This window comes from Ornithorhynchus anatinus, chromosome 13, assembly GCF_004115215.2.
Source record: "Ornithorhynchus anatinus isolate Pmale09 chromosome 13, mOrnAna1.pri.v4, whole genome shotgun sequence".
Classification (NCBI taxonomy): Eukaryota; Metazoa; Chordata; class Mammalia; order Monotremata; family Ornithorhynchidae; genus Ornithorhynchus; species Ornithorhynchus anatinus.
The window spans coordinates 35,783,236-35,796,097 of record NC_041740.1 but is presented as its reverse complement, the minus strand read 5'-3'; the positions used below and the strand labels follow the sequence as shown (position 1 = coordinate 35,796,097).

Below are 12,862 nucleotides of genomic sequence, written 5' to 3'. Positions count from 1 at the left end.
ACGCCGGGCGGGAGCCTTTAAATCTCGCGAGAGGAGGCTCCCCGGAGCGAGGGCGGCCGAGGAGGTTTTGATCTCGCGAGAGGAGGCTCCTTTTTCCTCCCCCTGCCACCGGCGGCGGGCGGGGGTGGGCGCCGCTCTCGGCGCATGCGCGTCGCGGCCCGTCTGCCCGACCTTCAAGGGGGAGGCCACCATGTTGTCCAGAGCCGCCGTCGCCGGCCCCGCCGCCTGGGCCCTGCGGCCGCAATGGTACCAGTCTCGGCGGGCGGCGGGGAGGAGGAGGGACGGGGGCGGGTGGGTGGTTCGTTCGGGAGTGGGGAGGGAGGCCGAGCGGGCCTGTCCCTGGAGAGCCCAGGGGGTCGGAGGCGAAGGAGAGGGTCGTGGCCCAACTAGGCCTCTCGCCCCCAGCAGGGGCAGGTGGCCCAAGAGCGGGGGCAGGACGGGCCGCACACCGAGGCCGGGGGGGGACGACGAAGGGGCGACCGGGACTCGGTGCCCGAAGCCCCCGGACTGCCGAGGTCACCCAAGGAGAAACGGTCGGGGTCGGCCCCTCGGATCAGGGCAGGGAGAGGGCCTGGATCCCCCCTCCTCCCCTTCCCCAAATGGCCCATTTGGCCATTCCAAGCGCTTAACACTGTGCTCTGCACGGAGCGCTCAACAAATACCACTGAATGAATGACTAGTATTACGGCTAAAGGGGGAAGGGCTCCGTTTCCCTCCTCTGGGGTCTTTCCTAAATTAGAGCCTCGAGCCATTCACTCGTATTTGTTGAGCGCTTGCAGTGGGCAGAGCATTAGGTGTAGGGGCTTGGGAAGGTCAGGCAAGAGAAAGTGCAGGAGTCAGGGTAGGTCGGTGCAGAGGATGGGAGCGCCAACACGCCGTGCCCCCAGTCATTTATCGAGCGTTTACTCTGTGCACAACACTGTCCTGAGGGCTGGGAAGGCTACGGTAATAATAATAATGTTGGTATTTGTCAAACCCTTACTATGTGCGGAGCACTGTTCTGAGGTTGCAAGCCCTGCCCCCGAGGAGCTTATAATCCAATGCAAGGCCTGGCAGTCCAACGATAATAATAATAACGTTGGAATTAAGCCCTTGCTATGTGCAGAGCACTGTTCTAAGCGCTGGGGGAGATACAGGGTCATCAGGCTGTCCCACGTGAGGCTCACAGTTAATCCCCCATTTTACAGATGAGGCACAGAGAAGCGAAGTGACGTGCCCACAGTCACACAGCTGCCAAGGGGCAGAGCCGGGATTCAAACCCATGACCTTTGAACTCCCAAGCCCGGGCTCTTGCCCCTGAGCCACGCTGCTTCGGAGATGGGGATCTCGATTTTGGTGGAGGGGGGACCCCGCAAGAGCAACATTCAGTAGTATTTATTGAGCGTTTACTGTGTGCAGAGCACTGTACTAAGCGCTTGGAATGGACAGTTCGGCAACAGAGACAATCCCGGCCTATTGACGGGCTCGCAGTCTAAGCAGGGGAGATAGACGGACAAACACAAGACAACTTAATAGCAATAAATAGAATCAGGGGGATGGACACCTCATTAACAAAATTAATAGGGTTATAAAAATACGTACAAAGGAGCACAGTGCTGAGGGAAGGGGAAGGGGCGCAGGATAATCCCGAGGGTTTGGTGTCTAATAGGTTGTGAGCCCGTTGTGGAGTGGGGATGGTCTCTAGAGAAGCAGCATGGCTCAGTGGAAAGAGCATGGATTTAGGGGTCAGAGGTCATGGGTTCGAATCCCGGCTCTGCCACTTGTCAGCTGTGGGACTGTGGGCAAGTCCCTTCACTTCTCTGTCCCTCAGTTACCTCATCTGTAAATGGGGGTTAAGACTGTGAGCCTGATGACCCTTTATCTGCCCCAGCGCTTAGAACAGTGCTCTGCACCTCGTAAGCACTTCACAAATACCAACATTTTAATTTTACCTGTTGCCGAATTGTACTCTCCAAGCGCTTAGTACAGTGCTCTGCACACTGTAAGAGCTCAATAAGTACAAATGAATGAGTGGCTTGAGGCTCTAGTTTATGAAAGACCCAGATCAGGGAAAACGGAGCCCCCACCTTGAGCCGTAAGAATAATCATTCATTCATTCAGTAGTATTTATTGAGCACTTACTATGTGCAGAGCAGTGTTAAGCATTGGAATGTACAATTCGGCAACAGAGAGAGACAATCCCTGCCCAGTGACGGGCGTGCAGTCTAATTAGGGGAGACAGCAGAGCAAAACAGAACGAAACAAAAATTCTTAAGCGCTTACTATATGCCAAGCACTGTTCCACGCCCAGGAATAGATACAAGATACTCAGATTGTCCCATTTGAGGCTCAAAGTCTTAATTTCCATTTTACAGATGAGGTAACTGAGGCATAGATTAGTTAAGTGAGTTGTCCAAGGTCACACAGAAGACAGGTGGCGGAGCCGGGATTAGAACCCACGTCTTCGGACTCCCAAGCCCGGGCTCTTTCCACTAAGCCACGCTGCTTCTAGGAAGGAAGGAAGGAAGCCATAGGAAGTCAGTGGCCGGATAAGGGGCTAGAGGGAGTGATCTGGAGCCATTAGGTGAAGGGGTTTGGGAAGGTCATGCAAGAGAAAGTACAGGAGTCAGGGTAGGTCAGTGCAGAGGATAGGAGCCCTAACACACTGTGCCCTTGGAGCTGACATACAGGGAGAGGATACTTTGAAACTTAAAGCATATATAAGTGCTTAGAATAGTGCTCTGCACACAGTAAGCCCTTAATAAATATGATTGAATGAATAGGAAAGATATTGGGTCTCATAAATCATTGGTAATAAATAATAGTAATAGTACTATTACCAATATAGAAAAGGCCTTGAGTCTTATATAAGTCACTAATTGACCTAGTCCAGTTAAAAGGTTCCTTTAGAGGGAAATAGAAATGCTTCATTTTGTGGACCTGAAAGACATTACCTAGAATGGTGAGTGTTCCAGGATTGTGTAGGCCCAGAATGGGGGTGGGATTAAGCTTCAGGGTGTATTCAAGAAGAGGGCTACCATTTCAATTTCCTGATTGCAGGTTTTGTTTAGGAGATTTTGGAGTGTTTTTTTAAATAGAATTTTTTTTTAAGCACTTACACTGTTCTAAGTGTTTGGAGACAAGCTAATGAGGTTGGACCAGTCCCTGCCCCACATGAGGCTCACAGTCTAAATAGGGGGGAGAACAGGAGACCTGTCTCAGAGTTAAGGTAGTTGACCAAGGTCAAAGAGCAAGCAGTTGGCAGAGCCAAAATTGGATCCCCTTCCCTCTGTCTTCCAGGCTCATGGTCTTTCCACTAAACCGTGCAGCTTCTGTTATTGGAGTAGTCATTTGAACAAATATTCTTGTGAATTAGGAGAGGAAAACGGAAGGGTTTAAATGGGAAGGAATCTCTAACCTTGATTTGCACCACCGCCAAGTATTCAAAGTAAAAAAAACGATGTTTAGCCCAGTGGGATAATTCAGTCCATTGTGCCTTTTTTGCACTGGGAAATAATTTCCCATTCTTTAGATAAGATTCTTAGTGGGAGTTCAGAGGTCAGTACAGGTAAGCTGTCAGTCATGTAAGGCAGGATATGCTTAGGAAATATAAAGTGATACTTCTGGGAAGCATTATGCTATGTGAGTTAACTTTGCCATTGGCTGTTCTGGATTTTTAAAATGGTTCAAAAATTTCTGGACCAAAGTATGTGTAAATGAGTACCAGAATAATGTATTCCGATTACTATTTTAAAGTCCCTGGAAAGGCTGAAATGGCCAAAGGTTTTGGTGTGATTTTTTTTTTTTCTTTTTGGATGGTCATTTGTATAAAAGTTGTTATTGTTAAAAGTAGTTCAGTTTTCTGTATGTTATGACTTCTTCCCACTCTCCCGTCCCCATTTGATTGTGAGTCCCTCAGAGTCAAGAACTGTGTTTTGTACATTCTGTGCAGCTCCCATGCTCTCTAATATGGATGCAGCGAGAGCTTATTTGGTGTTGATAAGACTGGCTAATTTAATAAAGCCGTAAATAGGATTAATTCCAAATATGTTGTTAACATTATATTGGTTCTGTACTTGATGAGCTAAAGGTGAAATTAAAAAACCATTACTTTCCGTTTTTTAGGATCCAAGTTCGAAATATGGCAACTTTGAAGGACAGTAAGTATCTTCTGTGTCTCAATCTCTGTGTAGTCTCAGTGGATCCCCTCAAGTGGGAGAGGTGACAGGGGGAAGAGGAGTTGCAAATCGCTTTACCGAGTATAGCGTTTTTAGGATGAGAATGTGTGACATTCATTCATTCAATAGTATTTATTGAGCGCTTACTATGTGCAGAGCACTGTACTAAGCGCTTGGGATGAACAAGTCGGCAACAGATAGAGACAGTCCCTGCCGTTTGACGGGCTTACAGTCAATCCTTTTCTAAAAACATTGCCAGAAATGTTACGAAATGGCCCAAGAGCCTTGGGGCCCACTTGGAATAGCAGCACTGTGGTCACAGAACATGTGGAAGTTACAGTGGTACTAAAGAAATTTAAGAAATATCTCTGGCTCTAGCAGAGTAAAGCTCAACAGACAAGCCTGGTGCAGATAAAACACTCACTGTAATATTGCGGTCTCAATATAAATGTTTTGTGAATAGAGAGTTCTTTATTCTTGACTTCTGGGGAAGGTGCTAGAATAGGAAGAACAAAAGAGCTCCCCGCACCGCACCACACATCTCTCTTTTTCCCAAGCACCGGGTGCCCCCAGGCAAAACTTGAGTGCTACATGGAGCTAGAGGGAGGACCCATTACAGCTCCCAATGTTCTAAATGAGAGGCCATCAAAAAGGAACATGCAAGTTTGCTTGGATCCAGTAGAAGAGATGACGTTTTTTTCGAAGCTTTCATCTCCTCATATTTTGTCTACTCTAAGCTTCTTCACACTGAAATTCCACCATCCTGCTTGGCTCCCAATTCCTTTTTGGGGGGTCCAAGGCAAAAGGTATACACTCGTAACCTTCCCTGCACCTGGCTCTTGTGGCTTGGCCCTGATTAACAACATTCCTCTCTGCTCTTCGTGTTGCCTTAGAGTTGCCTGCTCTTCATGAGGAAGGCTTGGGTGTATCCAAGGTAACAATACTTGCATTCATTGGAAGACTCAGCAGGTCTGCATGCTTTGTGATGCAATTCTGTAGTTAGGTTGCCCTTTCAACTAGGTGCATCAATCAGTTGTATTTATTGAGCGCTGACCATGTGCAGAGCACTGTACTAAGTGCTTGGGAGAGTACAGTACAACAGAATTAATAAACATGTTCCTTGCCCATAATGAGCTCACATATACATTAAGAGAGGTCCTGTCTGTTTTTATGTACAAAGGGAGAAGATGAAGTTAAATAGGTCGAATCTTGACCGTATAGTAGGGATAGACTGTTGATTATGAATGAGAAATTACAAAGTAAGTAGAATAGCAAAAGTCACCATTCACGGTGCTCATTAGAAGCAGAAACGAAGAGATGCTAGGGTCCTCCTGGGTTTTGACTTAGCTGGCAATTTTTAAGTAGTGCAGCCTGCTTTAGCAGATGCTCGCTGCAGATGGTAAAAATTTTACGTGCTCTAACTTCTGTTTATCTTCAGTTACCAGGCGATTGAAGTCAATCAAGAACATCCAGAAAATTACCAAGTCTATGAAAATGGTTGCAGCGGCCAAATATGCCCGAGCTGAAAGAGAGCTGAAACCTGCCCGCGTTTATGGAGTAGGAGCTCTAGGTAAAAGGAGACAAGTAGAGATTTTTGAATTCCACATCTGTAAATCAGTCTGAAGGTAGCCTACCTAAGGTTACCCTTTTTCAGCTTCTTGTCTTTACTCTGAGCTTCTTGAGGGTCAGAGACAATGTCCAATTTCCACATTAGTATGTGTTCTGCATGCAAAAAGTGCTTAGTAAATATTATTACTATAACTCATTTGTTTCTATGAACATCTAGGTTTTTACATTTTTCTTGTTTAGTGACCTAAGTGTTGGGTTTCACTTTCTTGTCCGTTGAGTAGTATGGCAGTCAAAAGTCTCTGTCTAGACAACAGAAATTATGCAGAGTGTCAGTATTTAAATACAAATTTATTTCTGAGACTTAGGCTACAATATTGGTTGAGGCATGTTGATTTGTGCCCTCTTAGAGCCTCTGTTATTTGCACAAATCCACGTAATTCTTCCTTTTATTTTTTAAGCTCTCTATGAAAAAGCGGACATTAAGGTTCCCGAAGACAAGAAGAAACACCTCATCATTGGGGTATCCTCAGACAGAGGCCTTTGTGGTGCTATCCACTCCTCCGTTGCTAAGCAGATGAAAAATGAGGTTGCTTCCCTCACAGCAGCAGGGAAAGAAGTCATGCTGGTTGGAATTGGTGACAAACTGAGAGGCATTCTTCATAGGTAATAATGTTTCTATAAGAGATATATTGTGATTTGCTGCTTAGCCAACTTATTCAGACATTCAGATGCTGATGATATGGGGGAAAAGATTTGGATAATACCCCAAATCCTGCTTTTCCAGACTCTGCATCAGACAGAAACGTATAGTTAGCTTCAAGGTTCACTCACTCACCCCTTGGCAAATATCTGTTCTCTTCATTTCCCTTGAGCTAACTTTCTAACTGCATCTCCCTCCTGACTTTCTCACTTTCATCCCCTTACTCAAATTTGTCAGATAGTACCCTTCCCCATAGTCAAACCTGTCTTGAAAGTCCACCTCTTCCGGCCTGTCTTCCCCGATTAATTCCCAGAACTCCAAGACACATCGGTCCCCTAGCCATTTGTAGCATTTAGGAACCTCCCTGCACTAATGTAAATATGTTTATTCGGTTATATATTTTGCTTTCTCTGTTTGTGAATACTTTTATGTCTGCCTCTCACAATAAGGCTGAAAATAATCTAGGGACAGGAGATACTTTGGTCCCATTTCTGACCCTGGGTTTGCCCATTTTGTATCAGAACCAGCTCCAGGCACGCTGTCCTTCTCCTTCAGCTGTTGTGAGCTCTGACCTAGGGAGGGGAACTAGCCTTCCCTTCCTTCTCTTGTAGCCCTGCTGAAGGTGGGAAATAGTTTGTGCTTCAAGCTGTCAGATGCTTCCACTTTTCTTTTTAATGGTATCTGTTAAGCGCTTACTAGGTTCCAGGCACTGTAGTAAGCACTGGGGTAGATACAAGCTTGATTGGACACATGGGGCTTACAGTCGTAATTCCCCTTTTACAGATGAGATAACTAAGGCACAGAAGAACTCAAGTGACTTGCCCAAGGTCACACAGCAGACAAGCAGCTGATTTGGAATTAGAACCCAGGTCCTCTGTCTCCCAAGCCCTTTCCAGTAATAGCCTCACTCTGAAATACTTGTACAACGGGTTCTCCAAAAGTGGGTAGCAATCCGGTCAAATCATGTGGGGAGTTTATCTCATCCCTTCTGCCCATATTATTTCTGGTCTCTCTACTGACTCGAGCCATTGAGGCTGTTGGGTTTTTTTTGTTGTTGTTTTGTTGGTTGTTTGATTAGTTCTGGAGCTCCCAAACAGATCCCACTTTCTCTCCTCTACTCCTAAATAGGAGATAACTTCACTGTGAATCAGATGTTCAGCAGATTCGTAAAAGGCACTAACACCACACTTCCTAGTTGGAATAAAACTAGCCCTTTGACTGAATTTGGTCTGAAAACAGTGCAAATTCCTGATTTAGGAGTAAAACTGTGTGCTCCTTTCCATCATTTCGGAGGGACTTTCTCAGGGCCATTATATACATTTTTTTCTGAATCCCCAATATTAGGAAAGTAGTGCGCATTTTTATTGCTTTTTAGGTGGGGCCTGGGAGAGTGGAAACGTTTATATCTATTCCTCCTGTCAACTCCATCTGTTAAGGCAAGTTTAGCAGGAAGAAAAGGTATTAACATCCAATTGACTGGCTATGAAATTGGCCTGTAAACAAAGTCACCAGGACTAATCCAGACAGTTAAAATGTAGGAAAGGATTTTTGCCTGAGGTTTGCAGTTCTGCATGCATTTTAATATCTTGAGTCTTATTGTTCAACAAGTACAAAATTATGTTTCGTAAAAGAGAAAGAGGGAGAGAGAGTAAACCATCAGTAGATGTGTTTCGGCAGTGGGAAAATTTTATAATTACTCTGGGAAACCTCTAGTTTATTACCAAAGAAATTTGCGGTAAGAAGACCCTTGGAAAAGTAGGCTGAGATTGGCAAAGCTTTTCCGTTTCGTTTCCGGTCTTATTCTTGCATTGTGTTGTTTCATTAAACGACTGTTTGTAACTATTTCTTAGGACTCATTCTGAGCACTTTCTGGTGACATTCAAGGAAGTGGGGAGGAAACCCCCGACTTTTGGAGATGCATCAGTCATTGCCTTGGAGCTGCTAAATTCAGGCTATGAATTTGATGAAGGATCTATCATCTATAATCGATTCAGGCAAGATTATTTTTGAAGCAAAAGCCTGTAAAAAAAATCTTTGTATTTATTTGACAAGATGTGAATATTGGTAAAGTATGCAACTTGAGAATTGCACTTATTTTTCTCACAAACAGATCTGTGATCTCCTACAAGACAGATGAAAAACCTATCTTTTCCCTTAATACCATTGCAGGTGCTGGTGAGTATTTTTGTGAAAAACTGCAGGTGCTCAATCTTGTAAATCAAATAGGAAAAGTTTACAAACTTATCATCTGGCCATCATATCCAATCTTGCCTCTTGCCTAAGGTAGAAGATGGAGTGATACATTGGTATAAGTGCTAAATGTTCATTGAAAGTAAAGTTGGGTTTTACATTTCCATATTTGGAAAGGCACTAATGTAAAAGTGGAAAGTTACTCTTTTAAAAAATATTATTCAAACTTGAGTTTTTTTAAAAAATAAATAAAACCACAATTCTGGTGTTAGTTGCCACAGGATAAGGTGGGGCAGTGTTGCAGCAATGAATCAGTCACTGGTAGTGAGCACTTTGTGCCCTGAGCACTGAGTGTAGTAGGCACTTGGGAGAAAGCAGTACCATAGATTTGGAAGACACTGCCCACAAGGAGCTTACGGTCTAGAGGGAGGGGATAGACATTAAAATTAATCACTGTTGGGGGTGGAGATTGGCGAGTGGGGAGATTTGTTCTTAAGTGCAGTGGGAATGAGTGAATACCAAGTTCAAAGGGGTACAGATCTAAGGGCATAGACAGTGTAGAAGGGAGAGCACATGGGAGAAATGACCATTCCCAGCAAATTGCTCTGCTCTCTGGGCAAGGCACCTGATCATTTGGTTAGAAGAATATGAATTGGGCACTTATGCACAGTCACGCATGAGTTGAAAGCATGCAGTTGACTGACCTGCAGGTCTGAGCTGGATGTGTCTGTGTGAAATCACCCACTGAAAGCATGGCAAAGGAAGGCATTTTTCTTATTTGTATCAGTTAAGGCCATTTTGAATTTTGGAGTGGGGATGTCTGTGATGCTAATCCCAACCTTTTAAAATTTTGTATTTTAACAGAAAGCATGAGCATCTATGATGATATCGATGCCGATGTCCTGCAAAACTATCAGGAGTACGCTCTGGCAAACATCATCTATTACTCTCTAAAGGAATCGACCACCAGTGAGCAAAGCGCCAGGATGACGGCTATGGACAATGCCAGCAAGAATGCTTGTAAGTATATAGGACCTATTCAGAAGGATCACGTGAACCAGAAAGGCAAGGGCAGATTTTGTATTTTCTGTAGCACTTAGCATTTTCCACCATGGTGGTGTGAAAAAAAAATTTGATCCTTGTGGCATCCCTTTATCATAGTTGCAGAACTTGGCAGAGTGGTTTTTGCATGCACATGCAATATCGCATTTGCACGATGACATTATTATGCTTGCTGAGTGTAACGGAATTTCCCCACTCCCAGTTCCAGGCCCGTCGGGGGGTTAGAAGTAGGGTTCGGTAGTGAGAGGCACTATCTGTTCTAAAATCTAGGAGTTTTGCCACGACTCAGGAATCAGACCTTGAAGCACCAGACCGACAGTAATGAAACAATCTTGACTCAGCTTAAAAGGGTCCTTTCTCTTGGACAGACATTCTGAATGCAAAGGGTCACCCAGTTGCATGGATTCATAGTGTGTCTATCAGTGGTGTGTTTTCACCTCTGGTGCCAAGGAGGATTTTATTTGCCTGAAACGTAATCCTTATCACTAAATTTCATCTCCTAGCTGAGATGATCGACAAACTGACGTTGACCTTCAACCGCACTCGCCAGGCGGTCATCACAAAGGAGCTGATTGAGATCATCTCTGGTGCTGCTGCTCTGTAAGTATTGAGTGTAGAATTCACACTTGGAGCGCGTTCGGAAATTGTTAGTTTTGTTGAGAGCGTTTGGGAATTATTAGTTTGTATATTTGGGGGATGAGCTCTTAATAGGTTGGAAAAATGCCTCTTTCCAACCTCTTTAGCCTGCTGTGGCCTAATGAAGACACCCCCCCACCCCCGGATAATGATTTCCCTCCAGTTTCTCATTGATTATTGAGAATAATTTGTATCTTTAGTAACAAGATACAAATCCAGAGTAAACTAAAGTATTTACTGATGCTATTTTAATTTAACCTTATGTAAGAAAAAATTAATATGTTGTGGGCAGTTAAAGCACAGTTTTTATTGTATTTTGTATACCTGTATTTTTGCATTGGTTTGGTTTTACTACGTCTAACAAAATAGAAATTTCTGGCTTGTTCAAGGAATGGTTTTGTGAGTATGTTATGAATAACAAGTTGAAAAGGTCAGATGACTTTGTTAAGTTGCATGGATTCCTTCTTGACCTGCTTGTTTTGTGTTTGTTTTTTTTTATCCTTTAACACAATAACCAGGAATTAATGGGAACCAAGTTTCATCCAACATCGAGGTAAAGTGGTGACGCTTTTTTCAAAAATTAAAAAAAATCAAAAACTGCAGTCAGTTCAGAAGCAGTGAAAAAATGTCTGTTTAGGTTTAGATTTTATCTCAAATTCCTAACATTTTTAAAAAAAGTGTCACTCATTCTTTGGGAACATATTTCTTTGCCTGGAGCAGCATGTGAGTGCCTGAACTGAACTAGAAATCAAAGTGGTCTTCCAGCCTTGACAGATAGGAAGGGACTGCCAAGATCAGGGAGAGTGGGGAATGATTATTGGGACCCTGGTTTCAACTGTATAGGTTTTGGCGTAAAGGTGAAATTCTATGAAGTTTCTGCTTTAAATTTTATCCACATGGCTTACCTGCCCGCACATGAGAATCAGGTTTGTTTCCGGCTGGGCTCCGCCTTTGTTTAGGGTTCTCGTGGGCACCGGGGGCTGCCTGTCCACTGAGGCAACTGCCCAGCTAACTTAATTTGTTTAATAACAACTGTAATGTTATTTACAGGTAAAGAAGAGGAAAACCAAGCCAGCTAGTCGGTTAAACCTGCTTTTGGTCCATGTCAAAGGAATTGGTGGTCCATCGAGTAATTATGGAAGATGATGAAGTATTTGTAAATTATCTTACAATAAACATCTTACAAGGAAGGATTTTACCCTGTCTTCTCTACCTCGTGTGCTTATCTTGTCTACATTGTGTGAGAGTACAGATCATGGTATTGCACTTACTTTCCAAACCAAGCCACTTGTTCCTGGAAATAATTTTGTGTAACACGTTCCTGGGGAATGAACAATTCTGAAAAAAAAACTTTGGGAACTGTCCTTTCTCGATACTGTTGTTTCTGAAAGAGCATGGTCATACTTTGTAAATTCATTCCACAAATGCCCCTTCTGAAAAAGCTTCTCCGACTTCAAAACTCATTTAGAAGAAGCCACTAGGGCAGTTTTGTCTTCCTCTTCTTTAAAAGTGGCCTTAGACTAGAGGTGGACTGCCTTAAGAATGTAAGAACAGCCTTAGTGAAGCCAGTGGTAACCATCAGCCTAGTAATCTACTTTCAACAGGGCAATGGAATTTTTGGAGATAGATTGTGATGTTTGGCCTCTCTGAAATCCATCCACTTGGCTGAGGAGTTTGGAAAAGGGAAGGAATGTGTTGGGAGATAGCGTTTCTTTTACAGTAGGGAATAAATGGTTGGGCCCATTGTGGTAATTGTATTCGATGTATTCGACCGATCCCACTGCAGTAGCAATTCCCTTCCACGACTTTTCCCTGTCACAGATGGAAGGGTGGGAAGGAAGTAGTTTAACACACTACCTTGCTCGTTTTTCAACTCCAGCAAGTTGGTTATATCGGTTGTGTGACTTTGGGCAAGTCACTTCTCTGTGACTCAGTTCCCTCACCTGGAAAACGGAGATTAAGACGGTGAGCCCCACGTGGGACAACCTAATTACCTTGTATTTACCCAATGCTTAGAACAGTGCTTGGCACACTAAGTGCTAAACGAAGGTCAAAATTATTAATGCAAGCGGAATTACCAGTAGTAGCTGTTACAGCTGAATGAATCCAGACAAAATGAACCTTATAGCCTTAGAGGGGTAGGAGGTGAGGCTTGAAGCCTCAGGCCCGCTGGGATTTTGGGAGACACGACAGCGGTACCCCCAAAGGAAAGGGCAAAGACGGACCCCCCTCAAACGTCCAGGCCTTGGGGGCAGCTACCCCATCGTACCCCATGGTGGTTCAGCCCTTGCTTGAGAACCACTCCTAAGTTGGAAGAATGGGGCGTCCTGAGGTCACGGTCGGCCTGCCCAGGTGAAGAAACCTGGTGTGAGCTCATTGTGGACAGGGGCTGTCACCATTTATTGTTGTATTGCACTTAATGCACACAGAGAGTGCTTAATAATAATAAGCCCGGTGTGGGCAGGGATTGTCTTGCTGAATTTTACTTTCCAAGTGCTTAGTACAGTGCTCTGCACACTGTAAGTGCTCAATAAACATGATTGAATGA

The 12,862-nt window shown here is 44.2% G+C and overlaps 1 protein-coding gene across 3 annotated transcripts; it reads left to right on the top strand.

Moving 5' to 3' along the window:
- Positions 1-140: 140 nt before the first annotated feature.
- On the top strand, positions 141-11,512 carry ATP5F1C (ATP synthase F1 subunit gamma). 3 transcript variants are annotated; one of them, XM_007656952.3, is made up of 10 exons: positions 141-246; positions 4,105-4,139; positions 5,596-5,727; positions 6,185-6,389; positions 8,277-8,420; positions 8,537-8,601; positions 9,481-9,636; positions 10,182-10,278; positions 10,833-10,867; positions 11,365-11,512. In XM_007656952.3, exons 1-9 carry the CDS (start codon positions 191-193, stop codon positions 10,837-10,839), a joined length of 897 nt encoding a protein of 298 aa, XP_007655142.1. In that variant the 5' UTR covers positions 141-190; the 3' UTR covers positions 10,840-10,867; positions 11,365-11,512. The 3 variants fall into 3 exon arrangements, with proteins under 3 accessions (XP_007655142.1, XP_007655143.1, XP_007655144.1); XM_007656953.3 differs by lacking the exon at positions 10,833-10,867 and having other exon boundaries at positions 181-246; XM_007656954.3 differs by lacking the exons at positions 10,833-10,867; positions 11,365-11,512 and having other exon boundaries at positions 181-246; positions 10,182-10,282.
- Positions 11,513-12,862: the final 1,350 nt, after the last annotated feature.